Below are 13,320 nucleotides of genomic sequence, written 5' to 3'. Positions count from 1 at the left end.
AGAACCATATTGTCAAAATCTTTGAATCCACAGACTGGTTCTTATATAGACAACTATTAGACAATTCACATACTGCTCCCTACTGATCCTTTATTAAACTGCAATATGTCTTGTTAATTCAATTTTATAAATTCCTCTTATGCCTCATGGCTAGTTCTAAGAATTGAGCACATAAAAGTAGATTATTCTATTTTGATCCTTGCATTATAAATCTCCTTTCCTTATGTCTTCTTCCTTTATCATGTTCCCCCCCTCTCTTATTTTATAAATTTAGTGTTTCAGCATTTATAGTGATTATTAATATTCAATAGGTGATTGAAACCGGATAGTCACACATTTGGTATTCCAATTGTAATTAGTCATCTCTGGTTCACACCGCTTTTATATGACAGGCTTTGATTGACTTACAGACCATTTTGCCCGAATTCTTAGGCATACGTATGTATTTAATTTTATGGAAGCAATGATGTCTGTATTCCTTTTGTACATTGAATAATTTTGTATCTTGTTTTGATGGTTTTAATATACATAAATGCTGTATAAGAAAATCTTAATAAAACAGATAAATCAAGCGCTGGGTACCTAGACTTCTTTTTGTTGACACAATGGGATCATGTATTAGAGCAATCACAAACCGTTATACTGGAATATTGGCTGCAGATAAAAATAATCCCAGTGGAGCACACGATAGTTATTTATGCTGTATGTTTAGCAATGAGCTTCTGGCTCCGGTAAACACAAGGATCTGCAATTGCAGCATTAATCATCCATGTTACAATCTCCAGCACTACATTAGTAGGATATAGTGATACATTGTGAGCAATTATTATAATCTTCTATTTTACTAAGTAAAGTCCTGAGTGTTCCACACTATCACAGATCCAATAACTTGTGTGAGGTACACAGCAGGGGTCCATGGACACTTAGTCGGAGTGTTATCACCAGGTGCCGGTGACCTTATGCTGTAAGACCATGGATGCAGATTTAGATCTGATTGGCACTTGATCAGTGGGTCCCCTAAAGTCTGGAAGCTGCTCTGTGCAGGGTATGTGTGTAAGAAATTGGGGAAGTCTCAGTATATTATAAAGAGTCAGCTTGTTACACAGTGTGTGATCAATCCATCTGCACAAAAAAACTGATGATCTTTTACCCAGACTGCATAATGTATTTCAGTGTGTCATGCACCGGTGTATTTAATTGCTTGGATGAGCCCAGCATATGAGAGCAGCAATGCAATTAGTGTTTGTATAGGTGAAAATAAAGCAGGAATATATAAAGGATGAGTAGTTCCAGTAATGTCATATCCGGTATCTATCATCTGCCTGCCATCTTTATATTGCTGGTACCTGCTTGCTGGAGTAGACACCATACATTTATCCATGAACAAGGAGAAATCAGTTACTGTAAGTGGAGAAATAAAAAAGCAGGATAGGAGGATTCTAGACCAGGTTCATAAAATGTTTAGTCTGTATATAGATGATGATTATCAGAGGCATAGTATATTCACGGACAGAACACAAAAAAGGGTTCCAAATATTGTTAAATACCTCTGAAGGAGAGAACTGAGGCACCACTATAGGGACACATGGGATGCAGAAATTATACAGAATACCTCATGGTGATAACAGGGGGATTACAGATTTACTTTTCTATATAGTAGGGAGAGTTGGCAAATCACAGCCTGGGGTCTGGTTAACAACTAGAGTCTCAAAAAACAACCTTCAGTAGAAACTAAAATAAAAGTAAATCCTTCTTTTGAATATTTACTTTTGTATTGGTTTATGAACACTTTCATAATTTCTTCTGTCTGAACACCTTTAGCAGACACATTTGTGTTGTATGTAGTTTATTCTAGGGTGTGACTCTATAACTTGTAGGAGTAGGTATACCCCAATTTTTTTATAGAATATGATTAAAGGTATATTTTAAGATAATTTTACATTTCCATGATTGATTCTATTCATTTTCAATGATTTAATATAAAGGAGTGCCCCATCAAAGAAGGAATTACATTTACAGTACAGGCTGTTTTTTGAGTATCTATTATTATATTCCTAGGTGCACCTCCAACATATGTAATCAGTTTTTGACACATTGTCCACTATTGAGATAGAAGTAGGATTTATTTATGTTGTATTATGGTCAGAACTGTTCCAGTGCAGGATAATTGAATATGTATTAAACAAGTAGAGTCACCATTAGTGGAGCGGTAACCAGGAACACTCTCCCCAGCTCCAGCATATCTCAGGATTTGAAAGCTGGCAGCTGTTAGGAAGGGGGAGAAGTGTGGTAAAATACTGCTGTCTTCTTGATCCTTAGCAAAGCAGTGGATGTGAGCAAAAAACTTCCCCAAACTCTTACTCATTGGTCTTGGGTCTGTGTTAGTTGGACAGGGTTAAAACCATTGATGGGCACATGGCTGGGACTATAGGGAAAGGTGAATAATTATGGCTGCAATGGGAGCCAACTCTGAACATCCAGACTTGCTTGCAGCTAGGCCACACCCCAGAGCCTGGTTTTTCTTGCAAGGTATACTTTACATGTTTCTCTGGTGTCCTATATTTTTTTTTAATTTAATACTCTCATTCCTACAGCTTACAGTTTTAACATTTTATTTAGACTGATAGATCTTTCCAGCAGAATATGAAGAGATTTGCAGGTAGGGTCAAATCCAGTGCCCATGGCAGTGCCAACAATATTTCCCAAAAATGAATAGTTGATTTTTTTAATAACAAACAACAAAGTACAAGGCGCTTTAAGAGAGTCTAGATGTATAATAATAATAAGTGATATTTATGTCCTCAGCGCTGCAGGTACAAATAAACCTACTGTGAAGGTTCCCAAAAAACAGAGCCAGAATAAATACAGAAAAGACTCGCGCTGCTGATGTATAATAGATCACTGTTTATTAATAAATTCCAAAGTGGAATACCAAAGTATAAAATGCAAAATAAAATATATGTGATGCAAAATATAAGTGATGGAGTATGTAATGAAATGAATCAAAATAAACAGATATACAATTTCAAAATAAAACCATGACATGAAACAATGTAACGTTTCTTAAAAAAGAAAAAACCAGCTGGTAACTAAAAAATTGGAGTTCCTTATGATTAGGAAATGGGGATCCTTGGCACAACAGAGTCTATTAGGATATGGAGGTGATCCCTAAATAAGGGTGCAAATCCTCAATACGCACACTGTAAGTAACCTCCATATATGAGTACACAAAAGCAAATAATGGAGGATATCTTAGAAGGTAATAGGCCCCCTTAGCACAACATAGTCAGTTGGAAGTTTAGAATATATTCCCTCTAATAGGGCACAGTTCCTCAGTTAGTACACGGTATGTTCATGTTAGTATATCAAATGGTGAGTGTGTAATCACAGTGAGGAGGATAGAACTTGAATAATTACCTACATCAGGCAAAAACTTCAGTAAGTATGTATGTGGTCCCATAGATAATGGACAGGAAACATCTCACAGTTAGATGAATAAGTCCTGGAGTGGAGGTATAGCCGTGTATCCCCGGTATTCAGCACGGACTTGTAAATTCTGCGCTGTAGATGAAGCGCGTGTAAAGACAGACGGCTGTGGAATGATGCACTAGATCTATCCGAGCATCCTCGGAGATCAGTGAATTTTGGAACTACCGTGCTGGAGTCCTGTGTATCCTTATAGAATACCAGTTTTCTACAATTTCCTGTGTTTCCATGTTCATGGTTTATTTTGTTTGTATGATATATCAATGTACATAATTAAATACATTTGTTCCGCCCTTATTCAAATTTAAATCACTAGATCACATTTCTTTCATATTAACATTTAATCATGCATGAGGAACATGTATATATTTTTATATCCATTACAAGCAATTAAAAATTGTAGAACATTTGCAGCAAAAAAAGAGAGACTATAAGTACATTTTCATTTCTATCTATTTATTTATCTATTTATAAATTTTAAGATGTCTTTATATTTTTTCTTTCATTTTACAGGACACATCACTTTTATTCAAGACTTTTATTTTAACATGATATTTTACTTTTTTTTATTTTATTACCATGATGCAGGATATAATATAAATACTGTAGTTGAGGTAACCTTTTGTGCTATCAGCATGATCCACCTGTACCCTCTCTGATTATGTTTATGTAGAATTTTTAGTGACTTTCTTTGGTTTTAGATTGAAGCTGCTTCTTGGTTTGTAGAGCTGCATTTTCTTGGATCATTTTTGCATTCTTTATCCATCTATTAACCTCAGCAAAACCTTGTGGCGATGACTATTTATTACTTGGATGTGGGGGGGGGCACAGGGGTTTGCATGTCTCAAGGTGAAGACCTCACAATCAGGGGATCATCACCTCTGTACAGGTAATGTCCAAACAAATATGTTTTACAAGTCAAGTAGATGAGGAAATCAATTTACTGTGATGTATAAATGGGTGTTAATAAATCTTTAACTATATATTCATGTATATTACATATAAGATCAATCTGATTTAATTCATATTTGTATTATTTATTGTAATCATCTGTCACTTCATCTTCATTAATAAGAGAAAACTTAAAGACACAAATCTGCAGGATTTGAATCATGTTTAATAGCTGTGAGTAAAATAGAGAAGCAGTTTCTCTGCTGGACGATGCATTGCTGGTCTGCAGTGACAAATGATAAATGATGCCCCCTCCCATGGATTATAGTGATAGATTATCCACCTGTATGTGTGATAGACAGAGATTGTGCAGCATTAGTCCCTGTTCAGTATAAATACATGTATTAATACATTCTATATATAAATATATTACACACATTGTAACTCTCATTTTTAGGGCCGTATTCAATTAGCTGCGATAAGCCGTTTTCGGCTAAAAGTTCTCGCCGGTGACATCATTTTGCCAGGCAAACCCCGTATTCAATTCCAAAGACTTTTCACTGATGCGGAAAGTGAATGCATTGGAATAGGCAAAAAAGATTTGCCTATGAAATCCAGCAGAAAAAAGTGCAGAATTGGGGTTTTGGGGTGCAAACTTGCAGAAACCACCTTGCACCCTTGGGACAGCTCCCCAAAGGTAAACTGTGTCAAAAAAAGTTAAAAAACCCTTAAGAACACTCCAAAAATGTACTTTCATTTTGGGGGCAAAAAAAAATCAAAGCTGGTGGACAAACTTAAAAACTAACGAAATAGACCCCAGGGGGGTCCCCAAGTATACCCCAGGTGGGACTACATATTTTCTGCAAAAAAACCTGCTAAATGCTATTCTTCATAACTTTTGCACAGACGCTAATTAGCAGCATTTGATAGTTTTTAAGTACCCCAAATATATTCAGCTGGCCTATTTGGGGGTATCTCTTGTATAGTGATCCCCAATGTCAGTGCATCTTTTGGGGGATGTCAGGCTGATTTTCCCAAATCTGACAGTACTTTTTGCCAGGTCCGTATTTGCCGGATCCCGTTTTCACCGATTTCGAATTGAATACAGGGAAAATCGAGGATGAGCACAATACTTTTTTGCATCTAAAACCAGCATTGTCGGTGAAAAGTCCAGCATGCAAAAAGAATACGACTTTTCACAGCTAATTGAATATGCCCCTTAGTGGAATAAAAAGTTATTGAATAAATAGAAGAGACAATTGTGTTATTATGCAGTGGAATCACAAGGGGGGTAAGGGCCGCACCAAGGTTTCACCCACCCATGAATGACGCCATAGTGCTGAATTCCCCTCAGTCACAGGACCAGGTGCTGTACTGTAGCATTGCCTATAGCACTTACTCCTGACACAGTGAGGGAGCTGGCAATGTACACAGGCTGGTCCCTGATGCAGTCTGCTTCTCCGAACCCCCAGAATGACTAAAACAGGGGTTCTGGATGATAGGCCACACCCCTACCCATGAAGCCATGCCTCATGCCCTCTTTTTCCTGGCGCTCATCTCATGGGTCCGAACTGGGTGAATGATGCCACTGTATATATATAATACTAATAAAGCCCTGAGGGAGTATATGATAGTAAAGCAAATATACAAATTAACATTTAATAACTATGTATAATTTAAATTATTGATGACCATCTAGCAAATAATAATCAATAAATATAATTCATTGGAGTCATGATGTTTATATAACTAAAGATGTGTAATACAGTTTGCACACAGACAAGATATTTTGTAATTATCGTTAACATAATAAATAATATTCATTACACATAAAATCATAACTGTGGTTTTAAAATGTTATTATGATGGATTATCATTTATTATATCATTATGTGGGCACCATTTATATAGCCATAAAGTTATAAATAAGAAACAACACAACCACCTAATCACTGGGAAACTCATAAAATAATAAATGTTGCTAAATTGTAAAAATATTTTGCACTTGAATTTATATTAATCTATATTGCCCTATATTATAATTACTTTATATTTTTTACACTCAGTTTGCCCAATAGTATATTAATAAAATAGTATTATCCCATTAGAGAATTATTAATGTCATTTACCTTATTCTATACATAATGCTTGTCCTCATTATAAGAGTATTGTGGTTCCTCAGCATTTGATTACCATAATTTTAACAGAACCACAAATGTCTTAACCATTATTAAGCTTTTACAGTTTGCCAGCAGTTTAAGAATGACCGTCAGAACCGATGATTAGTAAATCCACTGGCAGATCAATGGGTATTACTGGATGGCAAGGGGGCATTGATATGTAGGGTAAGGTCAGAGAGGGCATGTCTGGGGTGTACAGCAGATGGAATGGCATATGATGCTGAGTTTGGCTATGCAGAGGTCCATCTGATCTCTTACACCTAGTACAGGGCTGGTGACAGTGTGCGCTGATAATAATGACTGTCGGACAGATAGAGGCAGCGCAGTAACATAGATCAGAAGAACATGACAAATATTTGCATTTAGTTCCTGTCACACAGTGCATGCAAAATTACAGCCAAATCCAAATGACCCCTGTATCATCACATGCACAAACATCCTGTAATCTGTCTATGATCCATTATAGTGATTGCAATGTCTGTATACTTTTATATTGCCTGTCCTGGAGTGTGGGGAGATTTCCCTCTGTTACAAAGGACAAGGCGGTCAGCAAAAGAGACTTATTCCCCTTTTCCACCAAAATTCTGGATCTGACCCGGAGTTGGAACAGGGTTCCTATCCAGATCATACCCGGAAAATATCCAGCGCCGACTTGGGATATTCCCGAGTTGGTGCCACTCACACCAGAGTCGGGTCTGCATAGATTCGGCTTTTCTTGCATGAAAGGGGATGCTTGGAAATGATGTCATCACCAAGCGCCACTGAAGCTGTACTAATCGGCCAGCTTGCGGCATGCTCCAGGTCATCATGGCCCAGAGTGCGCTGCACACACAGCAGGATTTCATGGGCTACATCCATGATAAACCCTGCTATTTACCTGGGTTGGATTGTTGGGTCACTCGACCCGGCGATCCAACCTTTACCCTTTTTACACCAAGGAGCTGCCCGAGTTAACCCTGCAATAAAGCGGGTTTTAGCTCCGGTGTAAAAGGGGTATAAGGTGCATCTGAGTGTTCTGATTTATAACCTATATTCTGGGTGAGACCAAGCACACGATAGTTTATCATCAAGTCATTGGTATGTGATGTCCCTGCAGTTCTGTGTAAAGCATTGTGTTCTACTGTGTCCTACTGTATACACCAATAATATATTTTTGTATAAAACCTTTCATAGCCCCTATAGGGGAAGGAAGTCTGTGAATAGGGAAAAAAAGATTGCCAGGCTTTTTCGTAATGCTAGGGCCAAATATGTGTGTGCAAGTGTAATGTTGTAATTTCTATTTATGGCTATCAGCCATCTACATATTGTAGGTAAATTGAAATCACTTGAAGAATGACAGGGAAATGTGTAAATTGGAGGCTATTTTACTATATACCTGGCATAGTCGCATGGGTTGTTACTGCTTCCAGATGGGCTCCTTCCTGCGCATGCACAAGACCCGAATAACGACGGCCAAGCCGTCATTATGGGTCTCGCACCAAAGGGGGCGTGCTGTCGATGGTGAGTGACAGCACACCCCCTTTGGTGGTGTGCCGAGGGCGTCGCTGCCCAGACGGAGGTGTTTCCATGGGAATGCCTACCATCTGGGGCCGGCCCCACTGACATCACTAGTGATGTCAGAGGGAGTGCTTTTGACTCTGATACAGCCAAAAGCACTCCAGGGCTTGCGGCAGTGAGACCCTACTGCAAGGGTCTTGTCGCATGCCCGATGGTAGCGATGGTCTTGCCCTTCTGCTCCACGGGAGGTTTCTGTCCTCCCTGAGCTCGCTTTAGGATAACTCACCCACAGCTATTCGAGTGGCCAGGAGGCCGCCCTTTATTTTCTAAGGGGATAGGCCCAGATTCAGAGCGAGCTCTCTGTCAGAGCGTCCGGCTCTGAATCAGGGCCAGGATCCTTAACAGAACTCAACTGGGCTCAGCCTCAGACTAGAGATGACATAACACCTCTCTTAGGTGTTACCACTAACCTCCAGTACTGATGATTTATGCAGGGAATCACCTAGTAGCCAGCCACTAAAACAACAAGATCAGTGCACTCCTCCAGTGCCTGAGTATTATTTGTGTTCTATATAGCTTCTCCTGCTCCAGAACTATGCTCTCCAGTATAGTTTTCTTCCAGTGTTGTTTAAACTCTTGTGTACATTTTCCTAGTTTCCTTGACAGCAGCCCATGTGTACCAGCATTTCCATCTGTGGTATTTCCAGGCAAAGTCTCTATACCAGATAAGTACAGTATGCTGTTCATTTCATGGTGGGAACCAACTACTTTGGGCCATGACCTGGGCCCGGATTGAGTAAAACTCATACTCTTGCAGGGATTACTAGTGAGGTCTGGTGGGGGTCTCAGACATTTGGTTGTGCTTATTCCACCTGTTTGTATTTATAATCTGTTTGTGTACTCTGATACACTTTCAGTTTTCAGATTGAGAGTTATTGCAATAAATTGTGTGTACAGTATCTCACTGCATGCTACACACAGGGAGTCATTCAGACATTCAGACCTGGTCGCAAGCACTGATGTGCTCGCAACCGGGTCAATGGGTGGCTCCGGAGCTCGCTACAAAAATGGCGGCTGTCGATGTTGATCGACAGCTCGTCCCTTTTTGTAGGCGGGCCAGGGGGGTGGTTTCCAAAATGGAGGCACCAACCTTAGTGTCTGGTCGCAAGCCCCGATGGTTGCGATGGCTATCACCATCTCAACCATTGCTCTGGTCGCTAGTGAAGCTGTGGGTGGTAACCCACAGCTTAGCTTGCAACCAGGAGGCTGCACCAAAAAAACAGAAACGGCCGCCCTCATTCAGAGAGAGTGATCGCTTCCTGCGATCGCCTCTGAATGAGGTCCACTGTCCCTGCAGTACCAACACATCCATGTATCTTGTGGCACACTACCAAAATCCTACACTTTGTGTACTCAGATGTACCTTATTGAAGTTGTGCCTTCTATGTTATACACCTCCGGTTACCTCCTCTAGAGGTATCACAACTATACCTATTTTGGTGTGTTCTCCTGTAGAAACAAAATCCCAAGGCTTCATATAACTGGAGTTTAAAATCCATCTTCATTTTATATATCAGATATTTTAATTTCTCTCCTGCTCTACTTTTTACAACCCCAAACAGTTTGTCTGTCTGAAACTATGATCATTTCTACATGGAAACACCCAATTTGTTACTTAGTCCACCATACACAGTGCAATATAGCAACAATATCACTGCTATATTGTTCCATCTCTGGGTATGATATCAGCCAGCGCAAGCTCCCTTGGGATAGTATATCACTCTTCCAGATCTTTCTGCATGTTCACTTAATCTGGGGGAGCGATGTGTGATCCCATGCAGCGCAATGCAGGTGGGGGAGGGGGTACTTTCAATATCTCTCCCTACTGCCCTATTATTAGCTAACCCCTATTCTGCAATCCCTCCCCTGTCCCCCTTAATTCCAAATCCCACTTACACAAGATCTTTGACCTCATCAATCTACTTTATTTATTTTCCTGTAATTCCCAACTGTATGTTACACCGTGCTGAATTGCTCATTATGCCCAGTGTAACCCATGGTGTGGACTCTAGATGGCTCCATTACCTGGTACTGTCATAGGCAGGATGAACATTATGTGTAACTATTTATACATTGGGTATCCTGGTAGTTGCTTTACATTTTACCATTTTATGTCTTATTTCCATGTATAGCTTATCTTGCACATTTACAGGGGTATTCAATATGGAGCAAAAAACTCAGTTTTTGCGATGTTTTCGCACCGATTACGTCATTTTCGCAGGTTTCGGTTTTACACCGTATTCAATTTCAAAGACTTTTCGCAGGTTCGAAAAGTCTTTGAAAAAAAAGGGGGATAACTTTTCACCACTGAATAGGTGGCGAAAAAAAGTGCAGAATTGGGGTTTAGGGGTGCAGGCTTAAAAAAAATAGCCTACACCCCTGGGAATGACATTTTAAAAATAACTGTGTCAAAAAAAGTTTAAAAAAACAATAGGGACACCCCAAAAATGTATTTAAAAATTTTAGTGAAAAAAAAAAATTGGGAAAAAATTGTTGAAAACTAGGGAAATAGGCTGAGGCTATTCTGCAAGTATGTGGCAGGTGTATTCTAGAAAAGGCTATTAGCGGCAGGTGTATTCTAGAATAGGCTATTAGCGGCAGGTGTATTCTAGAATAGGCAATTAGCGGCAGGTGCATATTTACAGAACTTAAAAAAAAGACTTGAGGGACTTAAAAATATGCTAGAACCCTTTTTCAAGTACCCCAAATTTGATGGGACAACTTAAAAAAATGAAAAAAAAACCTAAGTGCTCTTCTGCATCACTTCAGGAAAAAAACACCTGCTGCGGCTATTTAAATCCTCGACTTTCACTTGCAGGCTAAAACGGGGGTACCCATAGTGATCCCCCATGTTTTTACAGTTTTAGGGTGTCCTACAATTTATTCCAAGTAAATTTCATTTTTTTTCGCAGATCCTACTTCGCCGGGTCCCGTTTTCGTAGCTTTCGTATTGAATACGGGGAAAAAGCGGGCGCGCGTCCAATACTTTATCCCAGGAAAATCTCCGATATGCATCGTAAACTTCGACAGCGAGGTTTACGTTCCATATTGAATACCCCTGATAGTGTGATATAATTGGGTGCAAGGTTTAGCGGTAAAAAACATTGTGCCCCCCTCTGCAAATTTTGGATTGTCGCAGTATGTGCGCTCTCGATACCATCATTATCAAATAAAAAAAAGTGGTTGCAGGGTTTTCAGAGTTGAATACCCTGCATTATGTAAAAAAAAATACTCACTTATCCTGGGGTCTCAGGTGTACTCCTCAGCTCCTGGTGGCCTTCCCTCCATTCTGTCACTGGGAAAGGGGTTGCTGGGAGTCCCTTGGGCTGTTTGTAGGCTTAGGGGACAGCAAGGTGTTGCAAGGGCTGCTGGGGACTTGCTCTGGTTGTGCGACTAAAAATATGCGTATAAATGGAATGCAGTAATTTCTATAAAAATCACAACTTCCCATTTTCAGTCCGCTAATTAGAAAGCAAAATCCCATGGCTGCATGAAAAACTCTGTGCCGCGTGGTATTTTAAATATCCCACCACAATTGGATTCACCCAATTGTATCCAATGGAATGAACCTAAAATGGCTTTCTTGTCTGGTACTTGAGTGGGATAGTAAACAAATGATTTGATGAGTTGTCATGTCTTTCAGGCATTGCTTATTCTGGACAGATTAATCCTTAGTAGTCCACCTAAAATGGCTGCCTCACCTGCATCCTTCATTGGTACAATGACTAACCCTTGAAAATGAAAAACCCCAAATGGCTGCTTAACATTTCTATACATGGTTTCATCTTTTCTGAATTCTGAACCTCTCTATTATATCACTGATATCTGTATAGCCTCTTTATGAGCTATTGAGGAAAAGTACTACAATTTTTTTTTATATTATTTCAAATGGAATGATATTGCACAAACTATCTAGACTTACAATGCACTTTTTCAAATTCATCAAAACACTATGACCCATGTGGGAGGTAATGATGGAGGAAATAGGCTGCAGAGGGTGATACAATACATCTGGTCCTACTGTCATGACCAGGACCGCGGGTTCACAAGTGACACGGACCTTACCTCTCAGGGCGCTCTGGCATGGTCCTTCCTGCAGGTATCCTGGCTTCTGGAGGTGATCCTGGCCCTGGAGATTGGGTGTAGTGGCTGGCAGAACAGCAGGCTGTGCATTCCTGAGCAGTGCTGGTGACCACTGGGCATCGCCATCTTGGATCCAGGTCACATGTCTAAATTGGACCAATCAGCTTGCAGCTTGGGCTGGAGGGCAAGCAACCTATCCTGCACTACCTGAGGGTATTATAGAGTTGTCAAGAGACTCTTTAATTGCTAGTGCAATGTTTTACACAGCTTAGCTGTGTGCTAGTTCCTGAGCTCCCTTGCTTGTATTGCTGCAGTCTATCGTGGTAAGCCTACTAACTCTCAGTCCATGTTCCAGCTCGTTCCACCTCTGACTCCTGTCCGGATTATGTGCTCCAGATGCCTCTCCTATAGAGGGTCCTGCCTTCCCTGTGGGTTCTGTGTCCTTGTGCGCCCCCAGCTCTGGCTCCAGTGTCCGACATACCTTGTCTCCCTTGGTTGCCACAGTTTGTACCTCCTGCACCTGCCTCCATTCATGAAACACACCCCATTAAGGCCGGCATCTTTTTAATACCAGCAAATGGTCCCACGTACTACTCCTGTGTCCACTCCGGATCCAAACTCCAATCAAGTCCTGACAGTTTGCAAAAGCCCAATGGATATGGCTAGTGGACAGGGTGCCAATGTGGACCTTTTACAGGGTATCGCAAACTGCCTAGAAAGACTAGAAGCCATTCAGCGGCAACTAGCCCAATTTCTACAGGATACGTCACTCAGACAAGATGTTTTACAGACCTCCCTCATGACAGTGAGCATGCCTGCAACTGCTAATCTGCAAGCTCCTCTGATTGTTGCCATTCTGGCTTCCCCATCGCATTTACATCTACCAATGCCTAGCAAGTCCGATTGAAAAACGAAGATGTGCCGCGGATTCCTGAATCAGTGTGATATCCATTTCTCTCTCTAACCATCGAACTTCCCTACCGCAAAATGTAAGGTCACCTACATTGTCTCCCTTCTGTCTGGTCCTGCTTTAGACTGGGTGTCCCCACTCTGGGAAAGGTCTTACCCTCTGCTGGACAATTACACCGACTTTTTGGCATCCTTACAGAGGATTTTCGATGAG

The 13,320-nt window shown here is 40.4% G+C and overlaps 1 protein-coding gene across 1 annotated transcript in view; it reads right to left on the bottom strand.

The window, feature by feature from the left end:
* Window positions 1–4,545: 4,545 nt before the first annotated feature.
* Window positions 4,546–13,320, bottom strand: part of LOC148523017 (saxiphilin-like) — a 31,519-nt gene continuing 22,744 nt past the window's right edge. The window contains exon 4 of the mRNA XM_088473312.1: window positions 4,546–4,720. Within this exon, the coding sequence (XP_088329438.1) occupies window positions 4,713–4,720 (8 nt within the window). The 3' untranslated portion in view covers window positions 4,546–4,712. The remainder of the gene's footprint in view (window positions 4,721–13,320) is intronic.

Source organism: Taudactylus pleione, unplaced genomic scaffold (genome assembly GCF_031769625.1).
Source record: "Taudactylus pleione unplaced genomic scaffold, aTauple2 ptg000134l, whole genome shotgun sequence".
NCBI classification, from domain to species: Eukaryota; Metazoa; Chordata; class Amphibia; order Anura; family Myobatrachidae; genus Taudactylus; species Taudactylus pleione.
This window is presented reverse-complemented; position numbering and strand designations above follow the sequence as displayed.